Source organism: Anarhichas minor, unplaced genomic scaffold (assembly GCF_050575085.1).
Source record: "Anarhichas minor isolate MPS153535 unplaced genomic scaffold, ASM5057508v1 ptg000031l, whole genome shotgun sequence".
NCBI lineage: Eukaryota > Metazoa > Chordata > Actinopteri > Perciformes > Anarhichadidae > Anarhichas > Anarhichas minor.
The window spans coordinates 42813-54857 of record NW_027466477.1 but is presented as its reverse complement, the minus strand read 5'-3'; the positions used below and the strand labels follow the sequence as shown (position 1 = coordinate 54857).

Here is a 12045-nt window from a genome sequence, read left to right as displayed (position 1 = left end):
ATTTGTTTGTGTGTGTGTGTGTGTGTGCTGAATCTCATCTCATCTCCCTTTGAGTAAGCGTCTCCCTGCTGGCGAGCCCCAGCGCCACCCATCGTAACCTGGGAAGAAGCTGTACAGTTAAATGGAGCGCACGCTTCACTGACCAAGTGTGTCAACGCGGCCCGGCTCGGAGGGATCTCGCTCTCCTCGGCCATCTCCTCCCTAACGCGCACAACAAACGTGCACGTGCACTGGCACACAAACCCAGATCTCTGTACAATCACACACCTGAGCTCAAACACAGACAAAAGCACGATTAACCCATTAACCCTGTGTGTGAAGCTCATACACTGACCAAGGGGGTTGCACACGTAGACAAACACACATGATGACTTCACACAAGCACTGATGTAAACAGACAAACAAAACTAGACAACTTAGCACACTTCAAACACCCCTTAGATGAAGTACAAGACGCAGTTTATTTATCGAAGCCATCCCCAAAACCCCCCTAGCGACCACTTCTACACCCCACTATGCCTTAATCAGGCTAATTAATTTAGGTGAGCTTTTCAACTAAATGACAATATCCACACTGATTTGTCAATTTGCATAGCTAATTAAGTCATTAGCTAAAAACGTGCTGATTGCTAACAAGCCATGCACTCGCCATCTGTTCCTGTGAGGAGGCCTGTCAACCTACCTCTGGCCAATTTTGGGCCAAAAAAATTTTTTTAAATCCCTCAGACGATAACAGCTGGTGGCTAGTCTGAGACTGGGGAGCGCTAATTGTGAGCTAATTAATACTGTCAACTCGTCTACTCATCTCGTTAAGAGTTAGCTTTAGCGCGAGCTAAGCGGTGACGCTTTGAATGGGATGTCGCATGAACGCCTCCCTGCTCCCTCCATTCACTGAACTGTCATTAGCGTTTCTTTTTTTATAGGGATCAGCAGTGAGAAGCCCGGAGGACATATTTGCTGCTCGAGCCTCCAACAAGTGTGACTTTAAGGAAGAAGTGGCGGGAATATGGCAGCGACAAAGGGAACAAAATGGTCTTAAAGCAGCAAAGATATTAGATGTTAAAAAGTTTTTATTAAAGTTTAGTCGTTCCTCTCGTCCTCCTGTATTTATGCAGACAGAATCTACAGTTTCAATATTGTTTTCATTGTTGGTTTGTTTGTTATTTATTTATCTTTTTACTTCATGCTAACAACAAAATACAACTTTAAAGTATAAACCCGGTGAACATTGTGGTCTGTCTCTAAATGACTGTGGCTCTCAGCTCCAAGCACATTTTTGTTCCTTTTGAATAAATCTAAACAAAAGCTCACAATTACATGGATTCATTTTTTAAAAAGACAATTAAGCAGCAATTATCAATGATTTCGTATAAAGTGTTTAGCTAATGTTATAGAGTCAAAAGTGCATTTGTTGTGGACTATTTTCAGGGGCGGATTAAAACATATTTGGTTCTCTTGTGAGTATTTGAGCACAGAGTCAAAATAAACTACAGCGTGTGTGTTCATGTTAATGAAAGAACATGTTACCCTGGGCAACAGTGAGGTTCATCGTTGTGTTTTTACTAGTTTGTGGACAACAGACAAATACTTGTTACAAACATCAATGTTTTTTGGTATTTTTATAGGATTTGTTGACAATGACAAAAACATAGAATACCACCACTCTTAAATAACAAATACAAAACTTAACTTAACTTAAAACTTAAGTAATAAAGCTTTGTCACCATCTGAATAAAATTACTAAGAACACACTCTTAAGTTTTGGGGCAACTATGCAACATAAATAAGACTCTGTCTGTGCCTATAGATAGTGATTCAAGATCACCATCTATAGTGCCACACGAGCACAACAACTCCATCTTAGCTCAATGGAGAACTTTGTAAATGTAACCCTCAAAAGATCCCCAATCTACCAATTTAACAAACAGGGTTTGGACAGTTAACTACGGGTTCAGTCTGTAATATGTGCTTCAAATTCACTGACTGACTGACAGCATGACAGACCTGCTGCTAGAGGCCCGCTTGGTTAGAGAAACACATTTTTTGACACCTAAATCAGGCCAATAGAGGTCAGTGTTGCTCATTCTATGGGGTCCCCCCCCCCCCCGCACCTTCTCTCCACCAGCCGCTGGTAACCCCCTCCCACCCCCCCACCCCTTCCCCTGTGCGAGGGTCCACTCCTTATTGTCATTGGGCTCACGTAGGCTTGAGCTCAGCCACAAACGAACAACTTCTCAGACAAAGACAGCAGCCGCGCAACATATGTAACCAGCATGTTACCGACCACGCTGCCGGTCTTTAAGAGGCGTGTGAATGCACGGCATGAGTGGTATGGGTGATGTGTGTGTGTGTGTGTGTGTGTGTGTGTGTGTGTGTGTGTGTGTAAGGTGGTGGTGGAAGGAGGGTGGGGGTCAGTGATGGAGTAGAGTGTGTGCATGTGACGGAGGAAGGGGCTGGGGGGGTGGAGAGGGCTGTATACAGATATCGGTGATAATGAGAGCTGGCACAGAGCCAAACTGCCTTCTAGGGAGAAAACAATTGCACACACTGTGTGTGTGTGTGTGTGTGTGTGTGTGTGTGTGTGAGATGTACATTATGAATGTGTGAGACGGAGAGAAGGAGGTAGGAGAGGAGGGTGAGGGCAGCAAATCTGGAAAGATGACGAGACAGCTAACCACGAGACGGTACATAGAGGGACAGTACAGCATGCTTGTGTGTCGGTGAGAGACAGTAAAAAACAAAAAAGCCAAAACAAATGTTGTTTTCTACCGTTAATTATCGAGCAGATGAACAACCTCAACCTGGTTGGAAACTGGAGAAACAAGTCCACACAGTATTTAAATGATTCACCCAAATAGAGCTTCTACAACTTCTACAATGTCCCTATATTCAATCTCCTAGAAAGTATGCATTTTATTTGTTTTTCTTGCAATATTGTATTTGCTTATAGCAACTAAAGCATAAAAAACATTTCTTTGGTTAAGTTTAGGCACTTAGTTTGAGTTATGGAAATAATGTATTAATGGTTAAATATTGGAAAAAGTGGCAGCACCACAGACATTTAACCGAAACCCAGATCTTAAAATAACTTATTAGCCTTAAACTAACAACATACAGCACTGAGGTCTCTGATGTTAAAGGAGGAACATTATCAAGGCAGGAACTATGTCTTTCTTTCCAAATGTAACAGGAGAAACAAACTACTAGTATATAAACGTGTCTTCTGGTGGGCCGGGGTTGCAACACTGAACACGCTGTGAGTATAGAAAAGCATCAGCACCCTTCAATTTCCCATTAAGTAGAATTAATCCAGTGTACAAGATGAACACACATGGATGCCAACCTGCAACCCTTTAACGCTGTTTGGTATCAGCACAGTTTTAGCTGAACTGCAATGACCTGTATTAAAAAACAACAACAGCAGATTGCTGCACCAGTGTGGCAACAGAATAGTAAATTGGATGCCGTAGTGTAAATACAATACAGTGTATAATGAGCAGTGTATGGAATAAGGTAAGAAAACTAGAGTCCGTGCAGACAATACACACACAGCAGCATCAAATCCTCCAGGGGAGAGCCAGACATGTGGTGCAACACTCAGCTGTTTAAGAGGCTATTTAACCTCGAACTGTGTCAAGTGGGCTGTTACGGAAACACGAAGCAAAATCAGACGCTGTAACACTGCATGCAGAGTCACAGAAACATGGGTTTTAAAGCTTCTTATCTTCATCCAGGTTACTTTTTCTGAATAAATAAGATAGCTACTGGATGTTGGGGAGTCACATAGTCCACTGCTGAGGTAACGCTGTTAAATAGTTCACTAATAAAATGATCCTAAACTAATTTAACTGTTCTGGTTTCACTGTCCCGTGTCTGCAGGACGTTTTAGAAACAATTCCATCACAAAACTGTTCAGTACTTTTTCAGAAAGAAGGAACAAAACAACTTTACTTTCAGCGATTGAGACGACAACTGAACGCACAAAGATACGATTTGAAACAAAGAATTCATCTAAAAAGTTTTTACATTTGTGGGTAACAATAGACTAAAGTAAGTCAAAAAATGACAAATTTGAGAAAAAAACTAAATTGTCTCCGACATCAAAATCACAAATCATTTTAAACATATTTTCACTTCTGAAACGCTGCACAACTGATTTTATCCTCCATTATTTTGTTATTGTGTTGCATTTCTATCTATTTCATTTACAGGAACGATTAAAAAAAAAAAACTTCAATCTCCATCTTACATTTACTGTTTACAATAAGAGTACAGTTTATTGCTCAAAAGTAAAATATCAGACCTCAGAGAGCTGATATTATATTATTTATTGTTTTTTACCGTCAAATATTCAGCTTAAAAAATCCCTGAGATCGAGCTTGAGTTCTTACGACTTCATTTCGCCCCCACATCTTCACTGGAGGCCACTGAACAGTGCTACTGGAGCAGCTGGGATTCACAGATCTTTCACTTTGACCACCAAACATTCATCAGAAACTTTTCACCAGGTGCTGCTGCTAAATGTCCAAGGAACAAAGTAGCTGTAGTTTAACTCCATATGAAGCTTTTTGAGTCTTTGCCAAAGTCCCATTTTTGTTTAATCAGACTGTATTATTTGTTCGGTGCACTACAGTAACACTCCCCCGGGCTCACTGAGTTCAGTGTCTTGGTCAAGGGCATTTTCAACAGAGGTGGCTGAGAGAGGGTCACTTTCCTCACCCACATTTTCCCATTTGGTGCAAATTCAAAGAAACCTTTTAAAAAAACACAAAAAAATAAAAATAAAAGCTCTAGGCTACAGCCCCTTGGATGAGCAACGGGGTCAGCTGGGTCTTTTTTAAACATACATATTCAGAAGTACATGTCGAGTACTTGGAAAGAAAGAGTTAGAAAACTTAATAGAGAGCTAGTGATGTGACACTACCTGCACCAAAGGGACACTTCTATTCACCTTCTTTACATGATGTTTATGAATTTAGCCGTTCTTGTGCTACTTTCTGCTTTGATGATTTTTAATGTCGTTTGTGTCGCCCTTTATGAGGTTTCATGTATTTTCTCTTTGTCTTTCTGGCAACATGTTTTCACACAAATCCCTTGAGGTTTCTTTGTCTCACAGCACAGATTTGAGTTTCTTTTCTACCCTCTCCTCCCTGGTGTTTTTTTGATTTTTTTTTCTTTCTCTTTTGTGCAAATAAATTAAACCTAATAGCTGCAATACCATTAGGAATACTACGTGCCTGTGTGGAAACCTGCAAACATGCATGTAGAGTCATAGAAAAAGAGGAGGCAAACCGAGTGGAGCTGATGCTTACAGGTACCTGACTGGAGAGGCTGAAGTTGGTGGCGGGGCTGCGTTTCTTGCTGGCGGTGGTGCCGGCGCTGTTGGCGCTGCTGGCCGAGTTCTTCCGTTTCCTCCTCTTCGTGGTTGTCTGTCGGGCAGGCTCAGCTTTGGCGCGACCAGCAAAGAGAAACAGAGGCAATGCCAAGAACATAAAGCATACAGACGGAGACAAGGTGTAGGGGTGTGTGTAGTGTGTGGAATGTGTGTTTTAGGTCACAGAGTGGAGCGGCTCGGACGGACGGCATCATATGTGGAGGCACAAAAGCCTGCAGACAAAATTGTGCAAAATGCTCATATACATTCATGCACACACACACACACACACACACACACACACACACACACACACACACGGAAATGCATGTTACAGACACAAGAGCGACTAGTCTACACTGATCCATGCTTTGTTTTCTTCAGAGGTGAAACCGCACGAGCGTTGACAACTCCCAAGACATGCACTAGTAAGAATGAACCCGTCTCATTTGCATAAATGCTCCACAATGGACCCCGATGCTCAATGTAATGTAAATTTGTTAATGATGTCGTCGCTGCACCGATTGCGACGCTCCTCAATAGCATGAGCCAGATTAAAACTGCTCTTCTCAGGCAGAAAGCACATTCCTGTTTGTTTTACTGAACGTGCAAATATACTATAGATTCCATTTGCTGAGCATGAGTGTGTTTATGTTCTAATCATTTCGTTTAAGCCAGAGAATTATGTTCTTACATGCATTAATCTGTCGTATGCAACCTGTTTGTTGTATTACAGGTATTAGTGCTATTTTGAAACATGCAGATGAACTTGCACACAACAAAATGTATTCCAGGGCATTCCAGTGAGCAATTAAAATGCCCGCTTTCCTAAAAGACTACAGACAGTGTAACAGAAAAGATACCTTTTTTGTTATTTGTGGGAAATATTTCCGTTTTGAAGTTCTGTGGGTGTCCAGCTGTAACCAGAGCCAAACTTAGTTTTATTCTACTCAGGAGGTTGGACAATCTCTTAAACAATTTCAGACAGAATGAGACCAGAGATGACAACAGAGAAGAGGAAGAGAAATAATTGAACTTTCAATGCCATGCAGATGCTACTTTACACCACTGGGAAACTTGTGCTTAGATGAAAGATGTTTTTTTTCCAACTATGAGTTATAAATAATTCCTGAAGGTGCAATTAAATCACAAGTGAAATCATTATTATTAAAAAGATACAGTACACAGGTTAAATAGAGATCTTGTTGCTTCTAGTATTTACAAAATAATCCATGTTAGTGCATAATTTATGAACACAAGATTTAGCAAATTCTGCCAACATTTGTTAGAAAATCATTCCCTTTAATCTCGAGGGGAACACGAAAACACTGCTGTGATCTTCAAACAGACGACTGAAAATGAGATATAGTTCTTCGAGGTTCTTACTAATCACACCGAGGGAGATGCTTTCATATTCAGTTACAATAACCACCGACTCATGATACAAACAAACTGAAACTATATATCAGAGGCAAAACAATAAGGGGATTTTTTATCAGTATCTGTTCTCTGTTGATTCCTGACTTTGACAGACGTGTCTGCGAAAAAAAAGCGTCCCTATTGTCAGAGACAATCATTTCTGTTATCCGACTGGTTTCCTTCAATGCTGAACTGGTGACGCACTAAAATCACTTCCATTTCCACCAAAAGGACTTATCAGAGCATAAATGCTCCGGTGGCTTCCTTCCTGGCAAAATCCCAACCAGTTTCCCAGCTGGAGAAGAATTGCAGGAAAGGGGGAATAGCCCGTCGCAAAACCGCAATTCCAGCAAACCTCATGTGAAAATACAGACAGATGGGCTGAAATGGTCCTGAAAAACACAGCGAGGAGGCCAGACTTCTGAGACAACATTACACCAACTAATATTTAAAAAGGTACCATGAAGCAACTTGTGGATCAAAAAACTGCAAACCAACCAACCAACCACATAGAACGATAAAGCTGCATATTATATCAAAGTAAATGACACATTAAAGGGATAGTTTGGATTTTGTGGGGTTGCATAAGGTACAATGTCAGTGTATTACCTACAGTAGTACAGTAAACGTATTTTAGACACCTATAAAAATCAAGATCAGTTTAAGTGCACGTTATATTTTCACTGCTCTACCTTGGCGTCAGATGAAGCCGATATCTATGCTCTCTTCAAAACCACCAGACTCCATTGAGAGAAACAGTCATTTTACCTTACAGAACACTGGAGTTGCTGGTCTGCCGCTGCCTCGATCTGTTACTTTGTTTATGTTATTGTGTGACTTTGGTATTTCAAAGGGTTAGTTCGGATTCACCAAAGTGACACACTAACCCAGACAAACTAACTAAATGAGGCAGTGTAAGACCTGCAGCTCCCGTGTTCCGCAAGGTAAAATTACTGTTTTTGTCAATGGAGTCTTGTGGCTTTGAAGAGAGCATAGAAAGGCAAGGTAAAGAGTTGAAATCTTCTAAATATAGTGTACACTTAAACTGATTGATTTGTTCAGATGTGTAAAATAGGTCCACAGCAGTGCATTGCTTTCGTCTGTTTCTCCAACTGTAGTTACTACACCGACTATGGATAAGAAGATCATACAATCACACATCAATCCAAACTATCCCATTAAGCTGTTTCTCATTAATCCCATATAGGATATAAACCTGCAGCACCCATATAGGTTCTCACAGCTCTCTTTCCATAGACATAATTAATCATCAATACAAGAGCTTCTTTTTTCTCCTCAGACTTTATATTCATAAAATGCTTTCCATGTTTTTCCCCCCCCCCTCTCTGTTTTTTTTCTTCTTCTTTCTTTGAAGACGAAGTCGACACTGGGGAGCCGCTGGCCGGGGAGCTGGATCTACAAGTCTGATTACACCCGGCACTCTTAATTAAAGTTACACAGGTCTGAGTCAAAGGCTTTTTGACTGGTGTTGGTTTTTAAAGACATCTCGTCACGCCTCGCTAAGCATTGCTGTAATTTGCAGCCACTCCGATGTGTCCAAAAAAAAACTCGGCTTACTCTTTTTTTTTTTTTTTTCATCTTAAGACGGCACAGCCAATTTAAGTCTGGTACTTTTCAGAAACCGCCCTTAAAACATCAATCATAGAGAGCTGAGAGGCCTGTTTAGATTGGCAAGGTTGAGATTTAAGGGGCAGCCCTGAATTCCGATGAATTTCACACACCTGACAGGCAAAACATATTTAAGGAATTAAGACATATAATGGCAAATTTGGAAAAATAAATGATGCAATAAAAACACGGTCTGAGAAAATATATTCCTATTCCTACAGAGTGAGTGATGGTACAGAATTAAAAAACTTTTTTTTTTTTTAAGTAAAAGTGTAACCTCAGTAGAGGAAACGATTAACGCTTAAAAATAGATCTGCAACATTTTCCAAGATGCAAATTATTTCTGTCGTCATTTGATGCCGTTTTGGACAAAAAAAATCTTTGTTGAGGGAAAACCAGAAAACCTCTTTTCATTCTCGTCCAGATTTTTGGGTTTGACTTGATCCATTTCTTTAAACAGGCGTATGGAAAGTAAAGGCACGTGTTTCAACAGTAGGTAGTTACCTGGTGGGGCGACCATTCTCTGCCATTTTTGGAACAGGCATGTCTTGAGACAGTCCCGGGGGCTGAGGTTGTACGTCTTGTGCCTTGACATGAGCTCCTGCATGGGCTCCAGGATGACACACAACTGCTGACACCACGGGAAAAACAGGAAGTTCAATTAAAGCAGATTTGTATAACACAGTGATGAGAGAACAGTGTGCTGTCCACGGATGCAGCCTCTTATCAAGGTAAAGCAAAACAACGCACATAAACACTGAGATTGTTGCTCAATTGATCACCCGCCAACTGACTTTGAGTGATTAATTGTTCCGTAAATCTACTTTTTATAGACACTATTAATAAAATACCTTTAAAAAACAGGTTTATTGTCAAGAGCTTTAGAGAGAAGACAGATAGAGAGAGCAACATGTACATTTTAATATGAGCAGCCTTGTCATGCGTCAAAAACACACCCACTTAGAAAACACAGAACAGTCGCTTGTTCCCACGCTGAACACAAACAATATTCTCCAGTTGAAGGTACAATATTCACTCTGGAGAAAACTGTAAATCTCTGGTGATCAGCAGTGAGAGGAACCAGGGGTCAGCCTGTCATCTTAAATACATCAGGCTTAGTTTATCTAGTTAACATCTGGATAACATTATCGGTCAGCCATCCCTTCTTTAATCCAAATGCTTGATGGTGCAGCCACAGGACAGTGATTGGACGGTTATAATGCTGTTTTATTGCTGGACCAATCGCAGAGCAGCACTGAGATCAACTCAAACCGCCTTCTTCCTCTAACCGGATAAAACGGTTGTTCCTGACTTTTCTCCATCTTTGACAATTTGACCATTAAATCCACTTGACTCCCGCAGCATCTTTTGTTTTTTAACTTAAGGTTAGGAAACGATCGAGGTCATGGGTGAAAGGAAACCAACGTTGAAGAGAAGGACAAGAAGAAGATATTAGAATCTCACATAATAAAGGTCATTAATCTAATGCAACAGAGGTTTGGCCGACCAGGGCAAGCAGTCGATGTGGTCGCTGTTAGCGTTTCCCGTTCAGAGTGTGATGTAAGGTCAAAATTTACTTGAGTGAAAGGAGACGTGGGTTTACTAACTTGCTCAAGGGCACTTGACAGTCGTTACTGAGAGAAAGGAGACTGTTAATCATTCGCTGCATGCTCACATGATCTCATCTGACCTTCAGCATCCCACCACCCCTACGCTTCTGGAGTCAAATCTAATCAACATGCTCGTGTCGTCTTCAGCCGTACTGTACAGCAACTTGGAGGTGAAAAGGGAAAACAAGGGCAGGTATCATGTACTGTATATATTACCTACTACTATGTGTTTGGAGGCTTTTACACAAATCACCTGACAACACCAGGAATCCAAGCAGACATGTTTTATCATGATGGATATTCAAACCAGGGATGTTCACCGGTCCTGGGTTTCAAACTAGGCATTCTAACAACTGTGGCTGCTTACTCCAAATTACTCTACATAAACATAGTAATGTCGGCTCCCTGTGTTAGGACGCCGGTGTTTTGCTGCCATGCAGCTCGAGGTAAAGTGAACATCCCTGTAGCAGACTAATCCCATGTTCTCCTCTGATAGTTCCCTCCTGACACAGTAATATACCTCCTCGGCTCAGCCAACAAGCCCTGGCTCTCAGCCTGAAAACAAGGGCTATTTTCAGGCTCAATAGTAGGAAGCCGGCAGCTCCGATACATAGAAAGGCTTAAATACTCCAAATGAAAAAAAAAAGGAAAGATTGTGTGTTTGTGAGAGTGAGAGAAAGGCCGGTTGTAACCCCTTTGCCAGGAAACAGTCAGTCTCTTTCGGAAGGACTGATATATGCTGGGAAAGGCCAGGGACACATTATTGCCAGATTAATGTGAGGAAAGGGTGTATTTTACTTTGACATCCTTCGATAACAGTAGGGGGAAATAGGTTTTGCAAAGTGTGTGATATGATGAATAACAGTGGTCGCAAGATGAATCTAAAGCCGAGGTCACACTGCACCACATTCAAAGTGGTGGGATCGCTGTACACACTTGCCACCTTTTAATCGGGAGTCTTGAAGTCGTTGTGGTTTTGTGGAAACAGAGGGTCACACAAGACAGGATTCTTCATCTGGAATCCCTGATGAGGTCTCCAAACTAAGTCACGGAAAACACACGCGTGATGTTGTCGTCGGCGCACCTGTTTCCACACAGTTAGGCTACAGGCGAGGCGACCCCTCCGCCAGGTTTCCCCTCAACCGATGTCCTGTGCTCTCATTGGCTGTAGCTCGCCAACAGACTACCCGACAGATCCAGACGTTTAGCACGCGAGATATCTGGAATGCGTCAGCAGAGCTCGAGCGCCGAAGTGCGAGCGCCAAGTCAAGTGCGGATTTGCTTCTGATCTGGGGCTTTTGGAGCTGTACAAACTGTCTGCGAGCGGAAAATTTGTGCTAAAGTCGTGTAGTGTGAACTAGGCATAATGGCATTGTGGGAATATTTTTAGGGAAAAAACGTTTGTCAGACTTTTCCGTGATCTTGTCTTTGTTCTTGTGAAAAGTTTGATTTCCTCAGGCTTCAAAATAGTAGCCAAGTGACGGAGTCGATTAATCAGAGAGAGGTTGCAAGTGGATATTGATTTGTTTTAAGGGTCACAATAAGGTTGGGAACCACTGCTTTATTATACAATGATGTCTCTATGAAACACCGAATCTGTAAAGAAGCCTCCAATTATTTCTTCTTGATGCTCTTTAAAACTCACACGCTTAAAATACAAATTCAATAAACTAAACATTGTTGCTTTTAGACTACTAGTGAAATACTCTTTGTAGTTTATGGTGTTTTAAATTTTACTGAAATGAAAAAAAAAAATACTCAAAAGAAGGTTAAATTATATTAACTGAGTGAAGAATTTAACTGAGTGAAGAAAGGTTAATGTTTTTTAATTAAAAGCACATTGTGTTCTTTGGAAAGTTCCTAATTTAGCAGATTTATTTGAAATATTTCATTTCGACAAACACGAACAACCTCCATAAAACGCATGTGGTCAGCGAGCAGAAAACACAAGGCATGATCCTTGTATTAATGTTTGGTTTTGCGCTGACCATCTGAATCACTGAAATAAAGAAT

At 41.1% G+C, this 12045-nt stretch overlaps 1 protein-coding gene across 1 annotated transcript in view; it reads right to left on the bottom strand.

Moving 5' to 3' along the window:
• Nucleotides 1–12045, bottom strand: part of ldb2a (LIM domain binding 2a) — a 46515-nt gene that overhangs the window by 3234 nt on the left and 31236 nt on the right. Inside the window, 3 exon segments of the mRNA XM_076105189.1 lie at nucleotides 5319–5446; nucleotides 6238–6291; nucleotides 8927–9050. Coding sequence (XP_075961304.1) covers nucleotides 5319–5446; nucleotides 6238–6291; nucleotides 8927–9050 — 306 coding nt within the window.